This window comes from Anomalospiza imberbis, chromosome 4, assembly GCF_031753505.1.
Source record: "Anomalospiza imberbis isolate Cuckoo-Finch-1a 21T00152 chromosome 4, ASM3175350v1, whole genome shotgun sequence".
NCBI classification, from domain to species: domain Eukaryota; kingdom Metazoa; phylum Chordata; class Aves; order Passeriformes; family Viduidae; genus Anomalospiza; species Anomalospiza imberbis.
The window spans coordinates 17,491,472-17,518,714 of NC_089684.1; the positions used below are offsets into that span (position 1 = coordinate 17,491,472).

General features: G+C 39.6%; 1 protein-coding gene across 3 annotated transcripts in view; it reads right to left on the reverse strand.

Annotated features, from left to right (window-relative positions):
* Window positions 1–646: 646 nt before the first annotated feature.
* FHIP1A (FHF complex subunit HOOK interacting protein 1A) overlaps window positions 647–27,243 on the reverse strand; it is an 80,238-nt gene continuing 53,641 nt past the window's right edge. For all 3 annotated transcript variants that reach the window (XM_068187293.1, XM_068187292.1, XM_068187294.1), the window contains 7 exons: window positions 16,784–16,951; window positions 14,545–14,624; window positions 12,932–13,119; window positions 10,054–11,094; window positions 6,401–6,579; window positions 5,974–6,112; window positions 647–1,925 (listed from right to left, as the gene is read on the reverse strand). In XM_068187293.1, coding sequence (XP_068043394.1) covers window positions 1,708–1,925; window positions 5,974–6,112; window positions 6,401–6,579; window positions 10,054–11,094; window positions 12,932–13,119; window positions 14,545–14,624; window positions 16,784–16,951 — 2,013 coding nt within the window. In that variant the 3' untranslated portion in view covers window positions 647–1,707. The remainder of the gene's footprint in view (window positions 1,926–5,973; window positions 6,113–6,400; window positions 6,580–10,053; window positions 11,095–12,931; window positions 13,120–14,544; window positions 14,625–16,783; window positions 16,952–27,243) is intronic.

The following is a 27,243-nucleotide window of genomic DNA, read 5'->3' on the forward strand; positions in this document are numbered from 1 at the left end:
TTAAAGGAAGAACTTTTCAAAACTATCTAAAGGATTAGGAGCTTAAACTGCACTGCACGTTCCAGAGGAATTTGACGTGCAATTAATTAGACTGTTCTGGAGTGTCTTTGGTTTTTGTTTTTAAACTGTTTTTTTTTCTTTGAAACCTCTGAGAAAGTGTGTTTCAAAATTAGGACATGATTAACTGGAATTCCACATTATGGAGTTACAATGAGCAGGAGAACTAATGTATGCAAGTGTTATTTCTGATTTCTGTTTCTTCACATTTTTGGAGTCACTGTTAGTTTGTATCCTGGGCAAAAGGGTTTATGGGTTTCTTGAACTAAGCCCCTCTTTATGTAGCCAACTACAACACACTGGAAGCACAATTATGCAGCTAAGATAAGACAAAATGCAGTGGTGATGCACCAATTCATCATGTTTGGGTTCATCTAATGAAGCCCATTACTCACAGAAGAGAATTTTCTCACACAGTTAGTCACCAGCAGACAGCTTTCCCCATTACTCCTTCCTTTTCTGCAGCTGGTGAATAGCCTGGTCCTCCCCTCACCATCCCAGAAATGCAATATTAGGAAAAGTCAACACCTAATTAAAAGTAAACAAACAGTATTTAACTTTCCTTTAATTAACAATAAAACAGTACACCTTTCATGAGCAAGCAAAACTTTTTCATTTAATAAAAAAAAGACAAAAAAAGACAAAAACAGCCTGCTGTCCATTTAACACTACAGAAAGATACTGAGTACCTTTCTTTAGCTTATTAAAACAAGCATACAAATAGACTAGACACTAATAACAGCTTGCATAGAAACATTTTGTTTTGTACTTTGTGCAAATCTTACTAAATAAGGCATGCTTGTGGGCTTAGGTAGCAATGCAAGAGTTATCAAGGAATGCCAAGGAACCACAAGGAAAATTCCAGGCAGTCTGCAATCCACATCCACTTATACACTTCATTGGACTTCAAAGCCCAACAGCTGGTAGCTGCAGATCTGTCTGCAGACATAAGGCAATATGGTATGTGTAGGGCCCGGCACCTGCTTTCAGCTACTCGTGGGTTTACTACACATAAGATCACTTGAATTCAGAAAACCTGAGCCAGTAGTTAAAATGGGGGGTTTTGATGTGGATTGAGAACCCAGCTTCAGGCTTCAGGATGAAGCAAGGGAAGAGGCAAAGAGGACAATGACATCAAGAAACACAGCCCTTCACATAACCCCTTCAGGGTTTTGTGCAGATTTTGCATGTCTTTTTATACTGTGAACTTTTCCCATGGGGCAACGTTTTTTTCAAGCAGACTTGTCTCCTAACAAATTATCCAGAAGAGTATTTCTGGAACAGAAAAAGCGAACGTGTTTGTGTCTCTTAGCCAGCCAACAAGTGTCTATTGCAGAAATTCAACAGGAATTAGTGACGCTGAAGAAGGGTGGCTATGTAATGAGGAAGGAATGAAGAAGGAAGCTGCAGTAAGAGCAGTATCAGAAATCTCAAATAAGTTATGTAGCATAGAGGGAAATTATAAGGCCTAACTGGAATAATATTTTGCCTCCTTCTTCCCCCTCCAAATCAAGTATTTTCAGGAAATATTGAAGTACAACCTTCTTTTGAAAGCAGCTTTGCATTAAAAATCTGTTTAAACTCCAAAAGCTTTTTAAAAACACATTTAAAAACCCACTAATAATAATCTTCAAAATTCCCCAGTATTTTTTAACATAAAATGGAATGTTCCTGGGCTAGAGCTGCCAGCTCCTTCAGGAACTCTGGGAAAAGGGCAGCTGCAAGTATGGCATTCCTCACGTGCGCAGGAAGGCTGGGATGAGCCAGGCCTTTCTTTCCTTTCTGTCCCAGGAAAGGCTGCAGTACAGCTGGGTAAGCTTCAGGAAGATTCCTTCCTTTCCCTGTATTGCTGCTGTGATGGACATTACCTAAAGACAGGAGGAGAGGGAGAGGAAAGAAAAAAGACTGTATATTAAGCACACAGGGTATTTGTACAGTGTCCAAACCAGTTTATAAGGATTGTGTTCAGAGCTGTAATTTGCAGTACTCAGATCATGCAGGGAAATACTCCACTAATCCAGCATTTTGAAGTTCTACATGGCCTGGTTCTGTTGCATTTTTTATTACCTATATTTTCCCAGGTTATATATCATTCAGTTACAGCTCTGATGAGAGAAATATGTGGGCAGAAGAGGAGTCAAGGGAAAGAGTAATACGGATTTACCTTCTGAAACAGCAGATAATATCTACCCATCTAGAGCAGCATAGTTGTCTCCATTTCAAGAATACTATGCTCTATCCCTCCCCCAGATCGAACTATTGTTTTGTTTTTACTTCTCTTTCTCTATCTTCTCCCTGTGAATCACCATGTCAATGGGTTCGAGGCTGAGCTATCACATCACCACATCAGTTTGAAGCAAGTTAGAAACTAAGGGAAAAAAATTTAAAATTTGATTTTTCTGCAGCTATAGGCCCCACTAACTACACTTCCTTCCCTATAAAGCAACTAACCATTAAAAAGAGAGCAAATGAAAGCCACTGTGCATTCTGCTATATGATCTCTGCTGCCAGAGTTCAGAGAATCAGAGCTCAAGTATCAGAATGCATGGAATTACAGTGACAGAAGCACTTAAATTTCAATCAATTGCTCCTTGTTTCAACCTGAAGCAGAACTGCCCTTTAATTAGAGGATAATTAATTCAGTGAAACTAAAAAGGTGACAAAATCTAATGCTGATGGAAATAAATACTCTAGGAACAAAAATTAACCTGTAGAACTCACTGCTACAAGATAGAACTCACTGCGACAAGGTATCATTGAGGCCAACAGTGGAGACAAAGTCCTGTCTAACTTAAAAGCGGGGTGTTCTCCTGAGACGTATAAGTAAATCATTAAAAAGAAATAAAAGGGCTGTTATGTTAATTCACATACTGCAGACGAGCCCAAAACTGCATTGCTGCCTTCAGAAGGGGTTTCCCTCACATTGCACACAGTTTAGGTTAAAGTAACAGTCTCAAGTGACGCCAGCCTTGCTCTGAAACCTCTCCAAGCAGCAAACACGGGGAGCTGTAGATGAAGGCCACTCAATGCTGCACAGCAATCCCTCTGTTCAACAGCTCTGCACTTTTGTTCCTTGCCAGTACTTCACCCAAGGCACTGTGGAATTACTCTACTCTTCCAAACACTTGAAAAAAAATTCATCTCAATCATTTAACAGACTCATACTTTTCTTGAGTTTAAAACACCTTTCCAACTCCAGACTTATCAATCATTCATGCTGTTATTCTACAAATCTCTACCTACTAGAGACAGAGTACAGGAATTTCTATTCTGTGGGAAAATCTGACTGTGGGAGGAAAAACAACTTAAATTATAGATTACAATGAAAAGCTAAAGTTTTAAGCTTCCCCTGAAGATTTTTTCTCAATGTTTTCTAATGTCAAAACATTTCATAATTAATATTTTAAGTTTTTTTAAATAGTTTAGGCAATATAACCAGAATGCTAGCACACTGTCAAAGCTTTGCTTTTCCTTATACTCTTCCTTTTAAAAATAATCAAAACTGATACATCTCTAAAAATATTTTTTGTTTAGATTCAACTGCTTGTTTGGAAAAAAAACCCAAAAATCTAGAAAAGCACAGAAAGCTGATCTAAGAACTAGAGATTTGTTTTTTTTCTTTGATGAGGATTGTTCACCTCTGTCTAGGGTCAGGATACAATCTGAGTCATACAATTGAAAATTGAGCAAATCAGTACTCTGAAGATTGTTACCAACACACTGAAAGAGGGGCAGCTTGCACATGGAACTACATCGTGACAGCTCTAGACATGTAACCAGAGCCCAAGCTGCTGTGGAAGAAATCACACACTACTGCAAGCAAAAAAGAACAAATTGTACAATTTCTGTTCGAAAACCTTCAGAGACCAACCCTGTAAAGAGAGAGAAAATTCTCTATAATGTTTTGCTTTTACATTTGTCTTCCTCACTAACTCTGGCTTCAGGTTTCCATGTGTGAATTCTGTAGGAGGCTGGCTATGCTCAGACCTGCATAGAACATTGGGGTTTATTCACCGCTTCTTTTCAGGGGAAAAATCCCTCAGAGAGCAACCGATATGTCTGACAGTCAGAGATGGTGCTCAAGCTAATGCAAAGAAGTCCACGGGGAGTTCCCAATTTGTTGTTTGGTTTTGGTTTGCTTTTTTTTGTTTGGTTTGTTTTTTTTTCATTTACCATTACTGCAGCAGTTCCTACCTTGCACTTTTTTAATCAATATAATGAACTACTGGTTGATGGGCTACTGAGCCAACTGTACCCCAGGATTACAGTCTGATGACTTGCATCACTAGTCCTGTAGGGAACCAAATCTGCAGTTATTCAGACATTTACTTACTCTCCACTTACTTGTCAAGAGAAGCCTTCTTTGCAGGAGTTGCTACTATATAGAAGAAAGCCTACTAACAGGGTGACTAAGCAGCCTTGTTTCAAATTCCTAAATAATGACCAGCATGAGTCAACCTGGCAAATTCTGAAGCCCACAGAAGAAAAGTGACGTAAAACAGGAAGTATAAATAAATGACATTGGGAATGCATTATGTGAAAGTTCTTATTTGCCAGCACCTGAGAAAAGAAGAACTCTGAATATTGCCTCCTAATCTCATCTCCCACATGCTAGCTACAATGCCATCTAATTGTTACGCTTTCTATTCTGTGGCACCAAAATGCAGAGCCTAAAACACTACTGGCATGTGCAGTACACAGCTTTTTTACAGCAGGCACCTTCCACAGACCAACTCTTTGGGAAGCAGCCTTAGCAAGATCATAATTTTACAAACTAGATGTACTGCAAACCTTAGAAACACATATTATGCTGACTACAAACTAGGTAGATTATTCTTCAGAGTCATGAAAAATGAAAACACGATTAAGATGGCACACAAAGAGTCCTGATTTCCACACCTCTGGAAATCCAAGAAAAGCATCAACATCATCACAGAAGTGTGGGCAGAGTGGGTGATTATTGACTCCCAAAAATGAGTAAGCACACACCTGTAAATGCAGGCTCTCTTGAACCCTCTTGCAGAGCCAGCTCTTCATGACTCACCAAATTTGACACATTCCCATTGTGTGGCAAGCTGGCTTTTAAGAGAAGCCTGCATCCAACATTACCCACTCAGCAGCAAGCTGAGAACAAGCATGTCCTCAGGGCAGGGCTTCAGTTCTACCCACTGCCTGCCTGTGTCTGGAAGGTTCTTATTTGGCAGCTAAGACTTAATTTTGTTTATTTTTACTAGCTTGCCCCACAGTGGTAAAAATAAGTACAGGTAACTGTAAAGACAGGTTATGCACTGGGCTTGAGAGGCAGCAGATGTTGCAGAGTCCCCTGCAAAGCTGGCTTGGTGGGGTGATATCTGTCTAACTCCCCAGTGCTCTTAGACACACACCTTCTGGGTTTTTCTCTGTTTGTTTTGCTTTGTTTATCATACAAGAAAGATACTAGCTAGAAAACTTTCAGTGTCTTATCTCCTTCCCTGTAGTCCAAACCATGACACCAAGCCTTATTCAATTGTTGCAGAAACCAGTTCATCCTGGACTTCTGTCCTCTCTAACGTTTATCAAAAAAGAACCAATGACCTACCTGAAGGTCAGGCTAAAAATAAAAGGAAATCATGCACATATGCCACCTCACCTCATGCTTTGAAAGCGAGTTTGTTTACTGACAGTAAGCCAAGAACTGATTTTGTTACTTCTATAAACAGACATTTTATATACCAAATAAAAACTTGTAAACAGCAAAGAATATCCAAATAGACCCATACACTGTGGTCTACTGAGCATCATCACTTTAAAGTAAGAAGGATACAGCTGGATAATGATATTCACAGCACACCACACCTTTTAATCATCTGGTGAAAAGGACAGGGGTAACTGGTAAGTCATTCCACCAGCCCTCCTCTGAGCGTGTTTATCATTTACCTTTGGTGAGCAATTCTTCTGCAGCATCAGACATGTCCACACGAAAAAGCAAGTACTGTTGGGCCTCCAGGAGAAGACCTGGGAAGTCTTTTTCAATGGAAGCAAAATGTTCAATCTTATTTTTCACAGATGCCAGCACCTGCCAAAACAACAGTAAAAATTACTTCTTTCTCCTTTGCTCCCAGTGCAGCCACAGACTGAATATTCAGGCTTTCTCTACCTGCATTAAAACAGAGCTCTGACAAAAGCTATGGTCATACAGAGTTTCCAGTTCTTTGCACAAATGTAATTAAAACATGGAAATGAAATAAGAAGCTCACAGACAGGTAGGAAAGCTACATATGAAACTGAATGGAGGCAATGTAAGGTTTAAGGAGACACTAAAGACACTGCTCCAGTAGGCATGGCTAACACCTGTGGTAAATACCTGATAGAGTGAGCGCACACTAGGCTGAAACACCATGTTGGTGTTGAGCAGAAAGGAGCGAAGAAGTGGCTGTGGATAACTTGCCAGTTGAGTAATAATCCCAATAAGCAGCAGATTTACATGCAAGGAATTCTCCAGCATGTTCTCCAGCTTTGACAACACTACACTGATGAATGGTCCTGCAAGAAAATAAGAAGGAATCAATGCTTTTTTTTTTCACAGAAGAAAAACCCTAAGATCCAGGAAAAAGGCATTTAAAGGGAATTTTGAGCATCATAACCAACCAAATTAGCCCTCCCACACACTAATTAAAGACAGCAGGGAGAAAACCCAAACTGTGGTTGAACAGAGAAAGCAGACTTAACAGAGGTGTTGAAAGCTTTTGTAGTTAGCAGCACATTTGCTACCTAGCCAATCAGTTTACATTAATGACATGTTTAACATACATGACTATTCCACTTCCATGTGCCAATAAGGATTTAGTCTAGGACATTGCAGTCTACCACTCTATTTCGCTTTAATAAATTGGAAGGGTACTACTAGTTTTAATGCAAATAGAATCTGCTCTTTTGACTCTTCCTGTGCCTTATTTCTATGTAAGAGCTGGGCAAAGTGAATTATTGCTAGCTTTCTTGTTCTATCAAAAAACTGGTGTTCTAAAGAAAATACGAAAATGCCATTCTAAACACAAAAATCAAGCTGTGATAGTTCCCATCACAAGAAAAGGCATCTTTGGTATACCAAACAGTCACACAAAGCAGGGAAGACATTAAAATAGATTTATAAGCATAATTGTTGGTAGACATAGGCGTTATCATATAAATGTCACTAATAAATAATAGCTTTAGTTTGTGTATTCATGCTGAAGGACAGCCACTGAAATACAGGAACATTTACCATGAAGTACATAAACCCTTAGTGCTCAAGCTTAAGAAACCTTTGCAAGGCTGAGAATGACTTCTCCCAAACACTACACTGTTAGACTACACAGCTGGGGAGATGCCTGAGGCAGCCAGTACAAGGGACCTACTCACAAGTAAAGTCTTAGAAATGTCCCTTGTCCCACCCACAGTCCCACCACACTATTCCAGTTGCATAAGAGCTAGGAAAACCATGCAGAAGAATCCCTGGATGATTAGCAGTGTTATCTTTGAATATCCCATCCTCAAACCTGGCAAAGATACATGCCATGGGCATTTCTAGGGTCAAGCAGGTGGCCAGAATCCAACACCATTCCAGCTCCCCTCAGCTTGCACATGGCTGCCATTCGAGCTGGCTGGGCACAGGGCAGCCCAGTTCAATGTGCCTGCTGGAAACTGCGGCAGAGGCTAAGGCACTTCTGGCCCAGAGCAACAGGAAGGATCAAATGAGGAGTGCCCCTGTTGCCATTCCACTTAACAGAGCTCCACTAAAGCCTGGAATCTGTCGTGTTTTACAGCAACTGTGAGCACAAAGCAAGCATTCCTTCCAGACTCAACTCTCAGGGCTAATGCTGGCGCAGCTCCGCCTACAAGAGGAAAGGTGGGAGGGCCAGCGTTGACAAGGCTTTATGTGGCTGCTGCCTTTCAACCACCACGACAGCCACCAGAGCCCAGGTACCCAGTGGAGCAGCCCCAAACACTTTTGCTGAGATACAGTTTCTTCTGTCCCAACATAACCTATCCTCTTCATGGTGACATTTCCACAGAGCTCCTGAGGAGAGTCTACTGTATCAAAAGAGATGGCAGAAGGAGGTGAGATGTATCACTGTTTCTCTTCTCTAGGTAACACTTCAAAGCTGAGTAGGCAAAGCTGAAGCTGCAAGGGAGGTTACCAAATACATAAAAAAATTTGTAAAAAGTGATAGCATGACTTTCACTCCCAAGAATTTATTTAAATGAGAATCAGAAGATATAAGCAAAGTTTAGAAGCCTTGTAAGAAAGAGAGTAACTAGATAAGAAGTCAAAAAATTACTCATTTCATGGCCATGAAGTCAAGCACTGATATATGGAGAGGGAGGAAACAAAATACAAATTCCTGTTCCAGAACACCACAAGTCAAAATAGGGATGAGAGTGTTTAATGCTTTTACAATGGATATAAGATGCTTATAAGAGAGGACATTTTCTTCACATATCCATAGCATTGCTGACACTTACTGGCTGTGGGAAACTTCTGTCAGAGAGAGGCCTCATCCCTTAATGCCATTCCAAAACAGTAAAAGCAACCTAAAAACTTTATCAAATACATCTACAAACATGATACAGCATCCCAAATTAGATACAGAATCATAGAATGGTTTGGGTTGGATGGGACCTCAAAGACCATCTAGTTCCAAGTTCCCTGCCCTGGGCAGGAACACCTTCCATTAGACCAGGTTGCTATCTTTGAAAGGCCCTGCAATTTTAACATTTCCAAGGTGTTGTTGTGAGTACCTCCTTACATGCAATCACTAAGATCTCCATTAAAGCCAGGTCAGGAGTCTAAGAGTAAAACACACTGTAGATGGGTAGCTAACATCTAGGCTTATTGTGTTTAGCTTTTTATCTTCATTTTCCTCACTTTTGAGGTTTTCGTGGGTTTGGGTGAGGGGTGGGTTTTTGAAAATGAACAAATGGAGAGAGGGACTAGATTAAGAATGAGAAACAGAACATTTTTGAGCTACATTTGACAGCAGATGATATGAAACAAAGATTTGGATACAATTAGCTTCCGGTACAAGGAAATTGCCACCACAGCAAAAATAGCAGATTAGTTGAAAAACAGACTGGACTTTTCATTTAAGAAACAGTGCCAAGCATTCTGGCCACAGCTGACCAGAAAGGGCTGCTTTTCAATGAACACACGTTTTCCCCTTCCACATGACTGAGAATCCATCTTATAGAGGTTTTTTGTTGGGCGAGGAAACCTAGTACATTATTATTTTTTATTATTTGCATTGCTCCGGTATCTAGGAGACCTAATTAAAGACCAGGAGTCTGCAGTGCAAGGAGCTGCACAAATACAGATCAAAAGCCCACTCTGACCTCCAGTAGTAATGTCATTCCTGAATAGCTTGGACAGTCAGCAGAGAGCAATCTTAGATTGCTGCCTGGCACTAGACAGAAAAGCATGCCAATAGCGAGGGCAGACCTGACACTGGAGAACAGGATGTCAGGACAGAGCAGGGAGACAGGCACATATAGACATGGCACCAGTGCTGACACCTTCTGCTGTAATGTGGAATAGCAGAGAGAGGAAAAATGGCACTGTGATGTTGCATCCATCTCATCAGAGATGAAAGTTACCAGAAAAACAAATTATTTACTTGGGCTCTGTATATTAAAACAGCTACTCTGACCATCTTTCAACTGGAAAAGCTTCCTCTGGCATGACAGAGCTCTCACATACAAACAACATAACCCCTGTTCAATGTTCTAAACAATTACCAAGAAAAGAAAAAAACCTGAAACACTACCATTTGCTTTCACCACACTGATGACTCTGCTGTATTTTCACATTGGTTCTCTCACTCTCCTTGGAGTGGTTTCAGCTATTTAGGCTATACCCTGTTTAGTGCCAGGACTCTCCCTTGCTCTGTGCTTGTATTGTGTGCCAGTGTGACCTCATTTGGCCACCTTTAATCACCACGCCTTCTTATATTTGTTATGTATGTAATTAACAGGACGTTGCACCTGTAAACGGAGCACTCTGGCTCCTTGGAGAGTGCTTGGGAGACACATCCTCCTTTGGTCCAAAGGGAGATGATATGCTCTCTGCAGAAGGGGTATCTGCTGAGAAATTCTCAAAGTCCTCTTCTTCTTCTGCTGGAGAGACAGGATCAGGAGCATCCAACTTCTGCTCCTCCAAGCTTGCACTGTTTGGAACCAGTTCTTTAATAATTCTGTCATACTGTGCAATGAAATCCTCACCATCTGTGCTCAGCAGTTTTACACTTAAGTTACAATCTGCCTCCTGAGAAGAAATCTTTAACTCTAAGTCTGGCTGTGGATCAATCTCAGTCATTTTCTGGTTTATTTGTTCTCTCATTACACCTCTAGTTGAGCTTGAATTTCTCTTACTGTGCTCATCCAAGTCCATTTCCAGCTGGGTCTTTGCAAGAGACCCATTGACTACGGTCTGGCTCTGCACCTTGTGTTCTCTGGCTATATTTAAAGCTTTCTCCTTGGAGCTATCATCATCTTGAGTATCCTTCTGGGCACATAACCTGTAAACCATAACATCATCCTGAAAGTCTGACTCCTCTATATAAGAGCCTTTAATGAGCATAATGGCATTTTTTTTCATTTCTTGAATGTGTTTTGGCGGCTCTGCAGGTGGCTGCATTTCTGTGCTTCCCAGATCATCATACAGTTGTGGTGAGCTCACATTAGAACCAGGAGAAATCCCTGTGTCATAGCTATCATCCCATTCTAGCTCCAGCTGCATCTTGTCACTGAAAGGAGTTGCTTGAGCAGAGCTACATGTGCTAGGTGTCCTCTGCTGGAGCCGAAACATGGGGTGTTCCACATCTGTACTGTTCTCCTCTGCAAGCGTCTGGATAAAAGTGTCTGGATCAGGATTTTCTCCATCATACAAGGCAGACCAAACCTTACAATCTTTCATGCACTGGATGATGGCTTCTTGAGCTTCCCCCAGGTACTGCAAGTAGCTGATGTCCACAGCCCTTCCATATTCCACAATGCAAGCAGATTCAGAAGAGTGTCTACCAGGATCTGGAAGTAAAGACAACTCGTATCAAGAGTAGTACATCAAATTTTCTCCAGTAAGGCATCCACTAAGACATTGCATGAGAGTCTTTAATCCTAACAATCCAATAAGGCAGGAAGACCAAAGCACAACAATTGAGATTTGCTCATAAACACATGACTTTTTCCTATCACAAAGACAGAGCTGTAACTCAAGATTTCTATGAGAGCAGCTTGCATTCAAACCTGTCGTGGTTTGACATGAAGTGAATTTTTTCAGAAAGTTAGGGTCAAACCAATCAGTGGTCGGGTTTGGATATTGGCACCTGGAGTGACCACTGAAGGCATGGACACACCTCTGAGAACACAGGGGGTTAAAAGCAAGAACTCCCAGGGAAACTCTCTTTTGGTTCCAGTCATCAGAGAGTGCAGACTCTCCCCCGCCCAGCCACAGGCTGGGTGGGGGAGAGAAGCCATGTGGCCTGGGAGAAGTAGGCCAGGGGCTGAAGGACTGGAACCGGGCAGGCCCCCTGCGGACGGAAGGGTGGAGAAAAACCCCCACCCAGAGGGAAAGAGACAGAGAACCTGACAGCACCTGGAATTTGCCAGCAGAGGAGAAGGAGAAGGTGGGGGGGAAGGTGCCCAGCCATGGGAGTTGGAGTCCTGGGCAGAGATTTCAGCCATCCGGGGAGTCTGAGACTTTTAACCCCTTCTTGGATAATGAAAGCTTTGTAAAATATTACTCCTCCTCAATTTGAAGTAGAAGAAAGACAGTCTGGGACCTGAGATGTTAGAAGAAGAAATTTTTAGGTGGGAGGAGATGATGGAGTGGCTTGTGGCTGGACTCTTCTTGATAGCCATAGACTGAACCAATTTCTCCTGCAACAGAGACTGCATTTTTAGGGGGATGCAAGTCTCCAAGAGACTTGCTTCAGCAACTACCAACACAGGAGTGGAGTGAACAGAGAAGAGTTGAGGAGGATGTGGTGATGCCCTCTGTCTTCAGGAAGAAGATGATCTCTGTTCTTGAGACCCTTGGCCCCAGGGCAGGAAGAAAATGGGGGGTGACTGTAGTCCCAAGATGAGATGCTGAACTGTTGTTTCTTTTGGTCCTTGGCAAAGCATCCTTAAAGGAGCCCTATGGGCAGTCTGTCCATGCACGGTGGTGAGAGCACTGTGACATGGAAAGGAGAGTGTCACACTGGCAGATTTTTTCTCCAGGCGGTTGCCATGTGTGACATGGAAACACAGGAGGTGGCAGCTGTGTTTACTGGGGGAGTCTGTGGTGCAAGAGAGACTTCTCTCTCCTTTGAGGGACTGAGTATTGATTATCTGAAGGGTGATGACTTGATTGAGGGTCCAAGTTGTGTCTCACTGTGGTTTGCTGGAGTTTGGGTTGGGGGAGGAGGAATGTTTCGGAGGGTTTTCATTCTGGATTTAATGTGTGTCTTTTATCACAGTAGTAGCTTAATAAAGTTCTTTCTCCTTTGTTTTTAAGCTTGGACCTGCTCTGCTCTATTCCTGATCGCATCTCACAGCATTTATTTGGGGAGGTGAATTTTCATGGGGGTGCTGGCATTGCGCCAGCATCAAACCGTGACAACCTTAATGCAGCAACCACTCTGAAGCAGCCAGAGTTGCTGCCATGTATCAGTGCACTATTGTCATAAATGCATAGTCAAGCTGGATAGCTGTTAAAGCAAGGTTTCGATAGACCTGGACATATGGAAGGAATTAAACAAACTTTCTATTCCAGATTTGCCAGTTTATTGTTGCCCACCACATTTCCTTCCCCTTCTATTCTTTCACAATTCATCCCACAAAACTCAATTAATGATTCTGTCTTCCCCTGAGCACCAATTACCTTTAGATTGTGCTGGTTTTGTCCAGAGAATGTAGTCTTTTCCTTGGCTTTCAAGTGTCAAAGTGATTCCAGTGGAGCAGCAGAGAGGTGTCAGGGCCAGTAGTTTTGCAGCAGATACAGAGTAACAGTCTCTCTCTTTCACAGCACGACGCTGGCTCAGCATCATGTGGTTGCATGGTATCAGATACCTGAAACAGCAGTGCCTGGCATCACTTATCCTTTCATGTTAGAGAAAGCAACAACACACTGAATTCCCTTCCCACCTTCCTGCCTTCTCAAATGAAACAGCAATAATAATATTTACAGTGATCCATTCTCTAAACCGCTCAAGAGCATGAAACCATGACTCTTTATATTGTGATGCTTGGTTTGACAAGGAGCTGTCAAGATGAGCAGAGATAGGAGACAGTTGCATAAGAACAGGGAATCCTTTGCAGGTCAGAGCAAACCTGTTCTAAGAAAGTATAGAGGAAATGTGGGACAGGAAGATGTCAAAGGCCAGCAGAATGGTTTGGTCTGGCTATGAATGCATTCTGTCTCAGAATCCTCAATTTATTTGTTTTCCGGGGCAATTCAGAGAGAGGCTGCTTGCCAGATGAGCAGCCAGAAAGAAAATGAGGGAAGGGTCATCCAAGCATTTTACTGCAGTAGATCAAGACTGAGCTCTTAGGCAGAGAAGGGAAGAAGCTAGAGGAAGCTAAGGAACAGAGAAAGCACAGTCTCATGTTGAACTTCTTTAGAGCACTTTGGTTTTACTTTTTAAAAGCACTTTTATAAGAGCCTCAGTCTTAACTGCACCAATGATCTGCCATTTAAAATGCAAATAAATTCTAAAGGATTCCCTAAATAATCAGAAAGATCAACCACAGCACTCTAATGCTAGAGTGGTGATGTACTTGTGTTCACAGAGGTCCTAGCAGTATTTCCAGGCATCACTGCCAGATCTATAGGGAATTTCACCTTAATGCCTACATGTGGAGGGACAGACAGTATCTGGAATATCCATGTGATCTGCAATGCTAAAAGCCCAAGTCAGTTACACCAATATTTCCAAATAAATAACCAGTTCTCATCTAATAAACATACCCAAATTTTAAGTATTTTGAAGCAATGTACAGAATCACAAATTAAAACCAAAAATTATCACTGCATTTAATACATCATTTAATCCACCTATAACAGTGCAGGAACATGAAGCATTCTCATTGAGCGAGGAATCAAAGAGGTGGAAAACAACAAGAAGGGTGGGAACTGCAAACAGTATATAGGTCTGTATCACAGTGCATAATACACTAGAGAAAACATGCAGGAGGGAAGAATTATGCATTTAGAAGCAGGGAATAAGGACTTTGGAGGTGATAAATATATTCTTAGCTTCTCTCACTTTTATAGAAATAAGTCACAAGAAAAATCTCTTGCTCTGGAGATCTCAGGATGTAAATCAAACTTCATCGGGTCTGGTAGACTTTTGTCAGGACCATAAATAATCTTATCTCTGTAGTTACTTGGATTTCTGCTCTCTTGGAGAACTCCCACCCAGCTCTGCATCCACAGAGAGAAACCATACATCCCAGAGTTAGGATGAAGAATGGGAAAAAGAGTTTGGGCTTTACCTTAAAACTAGCTGTAACATCACATCTTCACAATGCAAGCCAATGAGTGTTCTGAACAATGCCAAGGAGACCACACAGAGCTGGAAAATGATAAACATTGTCAGCTTTTGATCTGGAAATTGTATCTTTCCCATCTTCCCTGCATACTACATTACAAAATGGCTCTGTCAGAACATCATGGTTTATAAGACACTCTTAGAATGGTATTTCATTTAGTCAGCACCCTCTGAGATTTTTTTTCAAGTTGTCTAGGGCTATACATGTAATATGTTACATTTTAACAAAATACAATCCTAAACAGAATTTTCCTTCAAATAAGCTATTGAAAAAAAGCAGTGTTAAATATTATTCAAACTTATTAAATTGACTTAGCATGAACTGAACCCTGTAACTTCCAATAGAGTGTTTTAGCTTTTACCTTTGACACAAAATTTGAACGAACTAAAGGTCTTTTCTGAAAGAAAAGTTATAAATTACTTCAGGTTTCTGTTGCTTTAGTTATAAGGAATCATTAGTGTTCTGCACATTAAGAAGCTGAATGGTTAAAGAGCTTCACAACAACCCTTTGAAAGAAGTCAGATTCTTGCACAAAAGGTGTGTTTTAACTGGGGGAAGATCATAGAGAAAAGCAGATTTCCTGGTTCTCTCCTATGAAATTTACAGGGAGTCAAGTATAACTTTTCTTCATGGCATAAAACCCCAAAAACACCTGCTGCTGCCTCAAATTATCCTGTATTTAAGAAATTTAAGTTTACAGGGAAATAGTAATCATTAGTCTTTGCAAATCTGGAAATCTTCTGAATAACTAAATGCAAGTCTGTTTTTGTGCTGTGTAAAAAGATAAGATTTAAAATACACTCAAGAAACAAAGAGGACAGTATTTCTATAAGTCCTTTCAGGCATCTGTCTTGAAATTAGTTTAACTCTGTGAATTATTAATTAGTATTTTCATCAGTAGTAACGTACACAGCTTCTGTGCTATGTTTGCACTTGTCTGAGCTATACTGCAGAAAACTCTTTTAGCATCACAAAACCACTTTGGCTGAGATCCTGAGCTGCTCAGGGCTGCAGAATTCTTTACAATTCCCATCTTGTTTGCCTATGGAATAGTAATTAATGATCAGCAGAGACAACAGCATTTGCATTTTTGTGGACAGAACTGTTTCAGTTTTCAGAGTTAATCCATCTTAGAGATGCACTAACAGCAGCATATATATCGATATTTGCATGCACTTACATTTCAAAACAATGTTCAGAAGAAGCTACTGGCTCTAATACACAAATTTAATGCGCATGCTGGTGTTCTGACTTCTCTAAAACATTACTGCACATTCTAAGCCTTCACTTGCACTAAAACAGTATTCTCAACTTCATCCATGAAGCTCTGCATCACCCAAGAGTCAGCCAAGGTTTCCAGACAAGCAAGGCTCACTGAAGTAGTCCAGTGCAACAAGTAGTCATTTTCCCATCCAGAAGATCCAACTGTTGGCAAAGGTAACTACTCTCTCTCTGGCAGGCAGCCCTCCAGCCACTGTGCTGCACTGTGCCTAGGCTGAGAAGGGGCTCAGCACAAACCTGAGATAAACCCTACTGCACAAGGGAATGAAGGCAAAGAGAAGGAGGCAGCAGCCTCATCACTTGAACAAGAAAGCATGTTCTTTTAATCAAATAAAGCAGGCAACATCATAGTTAAGTAAACATGCTACAGAAATATAGACTATAGATGCCTGAGAAATACATCAGCGAGATCGCAGTTAACAACTGGGATCCATTTGGAGACTTCCTTAGAGGGCTCCCACCGTTCCCCAGACAGACTATTTGAAAATGCATGTTGCTTGGCAAAACTCCAAAGATAAAAATGCTCCTCACCACAAATATATTTTTAAGTCCCGGGGAGAGTTATCTCCTTGTACTAATCCAGCACTGGTCAAAATTAAAATGCTTCCAAATGTACCTTTTATCTTCCAACAGGATTCAGACTTCCAGAAGCTTTCATTACCTCTATCCCATTTCCTATATATATGAAATCACCTCACAGGTTTATTAGCTTTGTATAGTGGTTGCTAAATGTCAAAACACACACACACAAAATTGAGAGGGTGGAAAAATCATACAATTGGGTGAAGGGGAGAAAACTTCTAGCTAAACAAGTACCCAACTGTAATATATGAAATCTCCCACTTAAACAGTGAAGCTACATCCATGCTGAGTTCCTGAACTTCCTTTCTGCTTGTCTTACCCGGAATGGTGTGTTGATTCTGCTGGTAAGTGTATCCAGGATATGAACATTCTCATGCCGGTGCAGCAAAATAAAACGGAGGAAAATCTTGAGGAGGGCTGGCTCTGAAACACTGCGCAAGAAGAGATCCAGGTATGCAGTTGTAGTCATCACTTCCTCCACAGTCACCTGTAAGCAAAAATAATGCAAATACTGCAAGCACAAACATACTGCACACACAAAATATCCACCCATCCATCCTCTGCAGTGGTACATCCAGCAAAGCTCTCCATCCATTACACTGCCACAACAACACTGAGTCTTCCCTCTTAAACTTGCCTTGCAAGCATTTTGAACACATTTCCTATCTGTCTTGCATCCCCAGGAAAAACATCCTCCCTCATACTGACACCCCAGACCTCACACATAGTGAAAATCAAAGGATCAAATCATGCTAGAAGATCCCCAACACCTTTCTGCCCATGTCATCTCCTTTGCATCACACTTCTCCTGTCCCTCAGAAGCATTTTCAGATGTTGTGAATGCCTGCATCTACCACTCAACTAAAAATAAATGTCAGAGCAGAATCAAAGCACAGTACAAAGTCATATTCGTGCAGCTTTGAAGAGAAAATTCCCATAGATATCCAGAATTTTGTCATGATTTTCCTTCTTTTTATTTTGCCACAGCACAATTTCTCATTTTACTCAATTTTTAGAAGGAGTATATATACAAATATATTCACACATAAAGCCCAACCCAAAATCTTCACTACTGACTATTAGTAGATCAAAACAGAATTCATGATCCATGTGACATTTGCATACCACAACCCACGCTGCTCTGCTTATTGCAATCCCTTGGAGATTATCTATTCACAGACACACTGGCAAAGCACAGAAAATTCCAAAGCCCACCTCTGCACCATGTACTGCTCTTGCGAAGTCAGCATTTTTAAACTGTTACCCAGGGATCTAATAAGCTTAAGTGCACAAAGATAAACCCTTAAATACAAGAATCTGTCTATATAAAAGGAAGTATTAAACATCTTTTGTTTACCAAACTTAGCTGGATAAATTAAAAGACTGATTTTATTAAAAAAAAAAATCAAAGCTGTCACTTAAGACCTAAGAGGATTTAGAAAATACTCAGAAGGGCAACATTTACGTAACATGCTGTAAATATTAAAATCCCTGTTCCATTATGCTGCATGTTAGCCATGTACACAGTAATGTCATGATGCAAACATTCTCTTTAAAGCATTTAAGATCACAAGCTGCTTCTGGGTGGTTACACAGAACATAGGAATGGGGTACACAGGCTGCAGACCTTATGGAGAGAGAAGCTCTAAAGCTGAGGTCATTGAATCACTCTCAGTCTGAGGCTTTATTCTAATACTCAGCTGCACCATCATTAATACAGTAGGATACTAGCTCATTTTGGTATTAGAAACAAAACACCAGTGAAGTAGCAACAGTCAAATTTTTCATCAGGAAATAGAAGCAGCCCAGTTCCAATCAGAAACCATTTTTATCTTGGAATAGATTTGGGGAGCTGTTGTGTAAAAAGGAATAGCCTTCTGGTGAAAGTGTCTGTTGTCCTAAGAACTGTCTTTTCTTGCCTTTTTTGCCCCTTTTTTTTTTTTTTTTTTTTTTTTTTAATTGCAGTGAGTGATAAAAAGCAAAGCCCAAGAAATCCATCAAGTGACATCATTATGTCACCATACAGTTCATGGACAAGTTTAAGCTCTCTGCCAAGGAAAGGCCAGACAGAAGTAATACATCGTTAAATCTCCATGTCACTTCTTCATCCTTTATGGGGAAAAGGAAGCACGTTCTTGGCTGTCAGCTTCACCAATGTTTGCTGACAGAAGGTATATGTATCAAATACTGCAGCTGTGCATGAAAACAAGAAAAGCCAGCAGATTCACAAGGGCAGTGACCTTTTTCTAAAACCCATACTCTTTGGACAACTCATCCTACAATTTCTACCAGTAAGAGAAACCCACAAGCCTTTCAAAGTGCGTACCATGAATGAAACAAAGAGCAGCAGCAGAAGAAAGCCAGCTGGAGAGCAGCTTAGAAAAGAAATGCTAAATTCTGAGAGCATGTTCAGTGCTCCTAACAGCTTGGGCTCTAGATAAAAAATGAAGTCATGTTTAATAGGCAACACTTCACTGATACCACTAAGCAGAGCTAGAAGAACCAACCAATGATTAATGAAGCCCTAATAGTTCATAAAGGAGTTACTTGTAATCTTGTTAAATCCTAACTTTTTTAAATACGGGGGTTTTGTGAAGGGTACCAAATTACACTAAATTTTTATTTCTTCTTGGGAAAAAAGTTGGTGAATCTGATTAACCATTTCCCAAGAAAGAGACAAGATGACTAAGTTTTGTCAAGATTTAAAAGGATGTGTTAGAATCTTTTTCAATTTTTAGTGAAAACACACTGCATTATCTACCACACTCCAAATTTCCTCAATAAATGAAGCTAGGGTCTATTTTTCAGGGTCACTGTGCAACACTCAAAGCAGGCACGTTAAAGTTGCACAAGCAATTTTCATGCTATCATGTTCTAGAAGTTCTAGTGTTCTCTCAGTGTGCCTTTGTGTGCAACTTGTCCCTACAAACAAGCAAGGAGACCAACCTTCTGCTTCCTTGCCAGGGCAAATTAAAACAAAAATATTGCTGTTGGGCACTTAAATGCAAGCCAGCTATGCAGCTTAGGAAAAAGATCAATTAACCTGGCAAGCAGATGTCTGTGCTTTTACAATTACTGTATCTTATTCTGCCATCTTGCATTCTGTGTCTGCTTCTCCCTTTTAGCGTATCTGATGGTGAGTGTAACTTCTGAAGATTCAAGGCACCTAGAAAAATATTCAAGAAAGCTAATTTTAACTCCATGAGGCTTATTTTCCTTTTACTCTATGGAATATATTAGTCTGCTCTGATTGAGCCTCTGGAGAGCTGACTCTTTTTGCAATTAACTAGAGAAGGACGCTGGAGAACTCAGTTAGATGAGGCTAAACCCAGCCCTGGCAAAAATCCTTTTAACTCCGCACACCTTCTCTACAGACTGCATCATACATAAAACATGGAGTGTTGAAAGTGAGACTGGTTCAATTTGTGCAGTTATTATTGAAGATTTCTGTTTTCTACGATACCAAAGCCACGCTATTAAGCTTCATTCAGTCTACCTGCTGGCTGTCTCTTCTTAAACAAATGTCTCGTGAGACAGATTTGGGGGAAGAGGGAAATAATTTCTAATAAATTCAAATCAGTACTCAGATAAACAACAAAAGAACAAACTTTCCCAGAGAACTAAACAGGTGCTACCCATGTCAAGTATGTCCACTACAGCCAAATCCTGAGGCAGTTCTACAAAAACTGTTTTTGTAAACACTGATTACAGTATCATTTCCCCAGGTAAGCTTTTAGTTACTAGCCCTCGGAAATGAACATCTTTGAAAAGATGATAAACAACAAGCCAAAACTTACAAAAATCATCTATTTAATTTGAAAATTCTTCACCTTTGATAATTCAAATGTCAAGAAAAATACTGTAACAAAGGGAGACTAATAGAATCAAGACATGGGTTTCTAGAAAACCCCTTTGTTAAGTAATTAAATTTCAAATTTGTTTTTGAAAAATTTTTTGTTACATTTTTATTAAATTTCAAGCTATGTTCTGATAATACCTTTTTGATAAAGGTATTTCAGCAATAAATAATAAAATCCACCACTTCCTCAACAGCAAAAAGAGAAACCCACCAGTAGCATCCCTTGCATTAGATCCTTTCTGCTAATGGCAGAGACCAGGAATATCTCTGCTCTTAAAATAAAACTACAGGATTAAAAATAAAAAACAACAACAAAATTTATTTCCAATGCATTAATCAGACCACTACTCTACCATTTTTATTTTGATTACCCACAAACATACCAACTAAAACTTGCTGGATTTTTTTTCAATATAAATATGAAATGTCTATCTAAAAATAGCATTCAGAAAGCTTCATCCATATGTTTTTCTATACAAAATCAGCTGTGACAGATCTTTTTGAGAGACATAAACTGCAACAAAAAGGCCTAGCTGAGAGTCTTCATGGCCAGAGAGATACTTGACTGGAGATTATTGAAAAGACAAGGCCACTTTTAGCCATGTAATACCCTTCTATAATTATGTAATAATTTTCAGCAAATCTTTCCTCGCCTCCTCTGATGACTGATTAGATGGTGAGGCAGAACACTGTAAAGGGATCCAGCTTTTACAAGTTACTCTGCCAAGTAATAGCAAAGAGCTAGAAATTACTGTCATTGCAAGTTTAGTTTAATATATTACACTCACTGTGTTAGACCAATCACATGGATTCTTTACTACCGGTCATTTTCCCTTGGGAATCACACATATATTTTCTAATTTACAGCTTCATGCCCACTTACATGAATATGCCTACATGATTCCTCCTTTCCATCACATATCCCTTCTTACAAGGACTTCATATTGCCCATGAAAAGACCACAACTGTTCTTATTTGAACTTACCCTCTAGATCCATCCACAAGCAGTTTTAACCTGAATAAGTTCACCTCACTGATAAAAAAAAATCCAACCATTTCCAGTCTCTTCTATTAATTTTCATCTTCTTGCCCCCTACTTATCCAGGCAGAAGGGTTCATGCTGCACAATGAATTGGATCAGGAAATTGATTCAGATTAAAACAGAAGGTGAGTTTTAACCTCAATCAGTTTCAAGTATGAACAGCTGTCCTGGCAAAAGAGTGGGACAAGCAGGATCAGGGACAGAGGGTGTTTGCCGTCTGGGGGAACCAGAAAACTCAAACTGTTTCAGCTTACATTTATAAAATGCTTCAGTTTATACCAGGTTAAAATTCAATTGAACTGCATGGCTGAGGCAAACAGTGAGAGGCCTCTTTACATATATCCACACCATAGCTGGTAAAATTAAGGTTTGTAGCTATTAACGGGCTTCTGCAAAGCACAAGGCTATTCAAAGTTTTCCAGTGACACTTGGTTTACACATTTGTATAGAAGCTGTCCAAACACTTTCCAGTAAGGTGAAGGATGGTATTATTCCTAAATGGGAACTGACAGTCTTGTAGGATATTTATAAAGATGCTCCTTCTAATCTGTAGAGTGTAATTTACAGGTCATTTCCCCCTAGCTGAGCTGTGTAATCATCAAGTAAGTATTACTGAATTATCACAGTAACACACCATGTCAGAGGCTTTTTTTTGGATGGGTAAGTGTGCAGTAGACTTGAGGTCCATTTGACAGAGCTTATTTGACAGGACTGTGCCAGCACCTCTGTAGAGCAATTCTGTTCACTTGGCCAACAGCAATGTTTTACGTCAAAAAGCTGGTACAATTTTCCATTGTTCAGACTAAACCAAGCCTATTCAGATTAAAACAAGCCTTCCAAGTATAAAAATAATTAGATCATAGTTAGCAATTAAATACCATATAGTAGAAGAGTAAATGCTGACATTAAAAATTTGCTTTTATCATATAATTTGTCAGATTTTAGTGCTTTCTTCAATAAATTGAAGTACCACAAATTACATAAACATTCGAGATGATCTGAATAGCTGCCTGTGTCAACCATATTCTTTGAATGCCTAACTAAAATGAAATTACGTGCATTTACAGTGAACGATTGTATATAACCAATCTGAATTGTATCAAAGGAAACAAAATATTTATAAATACCAAAGTGTGGCTCCTAATTATCTAGCACATCGTTTTGACTGCAAAATATATACATATTCAAGATCTTCTGAAAAAGACTTCACTTATATTTCTACAGAAGCGCTGTAACTACCTAAAATAATAAGGTAAATAAACACAGTCTACTAAGAACTATATAGAGACCAAAATAAGGCAATACAGCCTCTAACAGAACCAGTAAAAATGACTTTGATAGGGTTATTCTGGATTCACTCTGGGATTTCAATGAGGTTTCAACCGAGGAGAAAATTAGTCTTATTCGATTACTGAGACCCTTGTATTATCTGGCCCTAGAAGACCTTGTATTTTATTGATAGAGCTCGATGTTAGTTTGAAAGTGCAGCAGGAAACAGCCAGTGAAATACGTCACAGAATCCAATGGTATGGCTCTGTACCATTCCCTGAACAGAACTATACATTCTCCTGAGTATTTTTTCCTATGTATCAAAATATAGGGAAGAACATACAGAGCTGTATAATTTCAAGTTGTAACGGACATGCCATCAGAAGTTACCAGTCTTAACTTAAGAACAGTTTCTGTAAGATAGTCTTAATTTTTTCTAAATCCCAGACACTTACACCAGAAAGAATAAAAGATGCTTTGGGCAAAAAATTAAATAATGGAAAAAACCAACCAAATTAACATTTTCTTTAGCTCTGTATCTTTACAGACAAACCATTTTATTCCTCTGTTTTCAAATGAATTTGTGACCTTGCACAAAGACATGCCTTCCCCACTGCTCTGCAAACAGTTTCACTGAATCACTTTTTTGATGTCTCAAGCAACTCCTGTGTCAGAAGTAAGGGAGGTAACACTTCTGTAAAAAGTACAATAACATCCAGATAACCAAAAGACAAGGCAGGGCTCTCCAGCACAGCCAGTTAATGCACATGCCCAGCTACATAATACAAATCTGGGCTCTGACTACCCATTCAGCAATGTGCAGCTTTGGAGATAGGAACATGCTTGTCAATCGCTCATTACACATGTAGGTGGGATAACCCACACAAAGTGGCAAGACTAGGACAGACAAGGTACAAATTAGGCTACAAGAACATGCTATATTTAGGATACTTATCTTTGAAAAATAAAGTTAGGGAGTCATAAGCTTGAGAATGTTTGGGTTATTTAAGCACATCACAGTTAATCTGCTACAAAAATAACCTTCACAGAGCTCACTGTGAAAAACAGGTTATTTCAAGCTAGCTAGCTTGCCCAATCAATTTGAAACTTCCTTAACTGGAAAAAACCTGAACTAGAGAATGCTTTTTTTCAACTCCATACTAGCTTCCCAAGATAAAACCAGAAAAATCACACCAGGAAAAATATATTGGTCTGCCCACCCCCGGACTTTTTCATAGAAACATCTCCATCCTCAACGGTCCTGTACTGTTTCATTCACACAGTGAACTGTCTACATAGTAAGTATTTATAGGGAGACAATCTGCAAAAATTTTTAAAAGGCAGAGCTTACTACATGGTTCCATAATTGTCATAATCATTTCAAGACCACACATAAGCGTATCTTAAAGTTTTGAACCACATAGTGAAATTTTAAACAATTTTTATTTAAATTCTACTTACTGAAATGTTTATGCTACTTTTATGAAAAGTCCTATTTGACAGTCATATATTTTAAGTTGGGAGAAGAGAAGGAAATCAAGGAAAGGAGGTAAGAGGCCTGTGTGGGTGAATTAAGAGCTCCGAAAAAGTCTGAAACATGAAGAGACGAAGGAGGGAAAGGTGACCCAGGAGGAATATGGAAAAAGTGCCTGAGTAGGCAGAGAAAGGATGAGGAAAGCCAAAGCCCAGCTGGAGCTGAAGAAGAGCTTCAACAGCAAAAGAAAGATCATGAAAATGCATGCTCACTGCTGAATGGGGATGGGGATGGGGACCTGGTGACAAAATACATTAAAGACATCACAGTACTCAATCACAGAATAACTAGGGTTGGATAGAACCTCTGGACATACCTAGTCTAATCCCACTCTTGACTGGAACTGTCTTTGCCTAAACAATTAATGCTAGTCTGTGTCTTGCTGCAGAGCAATTTTTTTCGTCAGAACATACTTCCTGTAGAAAAATTAGAATATAGTACAGGAAGATCAGGTTTGTAGTAGTCTGCCTGCCCTAGCCATTCCAAAGCCGAGCCAGAAGCTCATCTTCCTTCCAATTTTTATATTAAGACTGAACCATGAGTGCCACATTAGATGTGGGCTGTCAAGACCAGTATGCCACATGAGGTCTAGACAGACTGACTTCCTTCCATCCTATCACCAAAAATTATCAGAAGCAGCTGTTCCACACCAGTACATTCTAGAAATAAGATTTATAGAAACACCTTAAGAAGATGTGCCAGTAATTATCATCATCTGTTCTTACCACCTTTTAACCTTGCACTGATCTGTCTTCCTAATCAGGTATTTATACCATGCTCCATTACACACTGTATTTGAACTCAAGCCAGAATGAATCACAACAATCCAAACTGAATGACTGAATTAAAACTAAAATCTTCAGCCACAAGCAGACTTTATGACACCAAACCAACTTCAGTCAGTTCAAAAGAAAAAACAAGCAAATTACCTTTAGTATTGTGCTAAATGAAAGAACTTCAGTTGTAAAAACTGTCGTAAAACATGTGGCCTCTCATTTTGGCCCTTTCCAATTTTTTATTAACCTCAAGGTTAATTACAACATTAAGTCCCCGAAAGGGAGATACAGTTTTCAAAGTCCCCTCTTCCCCTTAGCATTAAAGTTTTCAATGGCAACTCGAAATAATTTTAATGTATGAAAGAGCTGTTGCAGCATAATTATCATAGTGCACAGACATATGTCCCAAGAGCAAGAAGGCAAAATACTTATTTCCTGTTACTAACATGGAGCACAGGACAGAAAGACTGAAGAGGTCAAATGTGCCTCAACTTACTTAATTCATTTTGCTACAGAGTTTTGGTCTCACAGATGTGAGAGCCTTGTATCAGATCCACTAGATGGTGCAATCCATCTTCTCCATTAAAATCATTTGAAGTTTATACAGAAGAAGTTAATTTTTAATGAGGAAGAAGTCAATTTTAATGCTAATCGAGGAAAAGTTTATTGCTGGAAGAACAAGGCACCAACCAGAATATCAGGGTTCAAGAAAGATCTAGGTTATGAAAGTCACCTATGTTAGCAGCCAACATACCAATTTTCAAGAGAAATATGATTTCACCCACTTTCAGAGTATATAAACAAAATTTTCATCAAAGGAAAAAAGGAATCAAAACAGCCATCTTTAAATTATTTATCATCAACAGGGAAGTAATCAACGCAATAGGAGGTCAGGAGATTTACTGACTGATAAGAATGGCTTTCAGAGGTAGGGCAGTATTCAAAACAATCTAAGGTTAGTCTCATATACTTCAGAACAGTACTCACTAAGACTAGAATCCATTCTGGTATCTCCCTCATTATCCATAACCTTGACCTAAAGCTGGTTAGGCTTTTCACTTCTAATTCTCAGTCTTGATAAGGGATTAAGTCCAGATACAGGAATAGAAAAAATTACTGCCAGGTAAGGAGGTGAACTACCTCAGGACAGACTAAAGCCTTGCTCTGGATCACAGCCAAATTTTACTTCAACCCTCACCCAATTCCCAAGTGTTTGAGGTCTGCCAAATCTTTGGAAAAGACTCTGCATTGCTTATGACTTTTTTGGAGACTATTTACCATGAAGAATTGTGTGTGCTACTGAAACAAGCTGTGAACAAGAAAGCAGGGTATTATGTTTCACTGTCCTCCAGAAAATGGAACAGCTGCAGTGCTTTGTGCCTGGTAGGCTTTGAGAGAATTAGGAGAACATACAAAAGTGAGGTTTTAGTTTGCTTCTGACAGTTTTTTGTGGATTTTTACTCTCAGCTGTTCCTGCATTTTCTCCTCAAAAGGGGTGTTCTTTTACAGGGCAATGAAGACTGTTAATTCATAAAATCACAGAACCATATAATGACCTGGGTTGCAAAGGAGCTTAAAGACCATCTAGTTCCAACTTCCCTGCCAATGGCAGGGACACATTCCACTACATCAGGTTCCTCAACGACCCATCCCATCAACCTGGCCTTGAACACTTTCAGGGATGGGGAATTGACGTAATTGATACCGTCTGCAACAGCTGGAAATGTTGCAGCCTAACCAAAAATAAGTAAATACATAATTTACTAACATTGGTGACATATTTTGCAAAGGATAAACCCTAAAATTCAAAGAAAAAATGAATTTTCTTCAAAGTAACATAAATTGCACTCTAATGCATTAGAAAACTGACACCAAACTCTACTTTAGGAAAATAACTCTACCTAATATGATAAGGAACTACAAAACAATAGCAACTTTGCTAAGACTAGCATATTTCTTGACTAAACATATTACTTTAGAAAAATATTCATGTATTAAAAAAAATGCTCACGGAAACGTGTCTGCCATGATGAAATGTCTAAAATGTCACTGCTTTTTTGATGATATGTGAGTCCAGAACAACATAAACATTTTGGTTCTTCATTACACTTAAGTATTTTAAACATTTTCAGAAATACCTATGTATTGCTTAAGAAAGTATATAGAACGAAAAGATGGAAAGTTAGTCTAGAAAAGCACTGAACTGCATGCAAGTCACCACTGACAATACAGCTGATATTATCTGATATTATCTGTTATTATTATTATTATTATTATTATTATTACAGCTGATAGTATC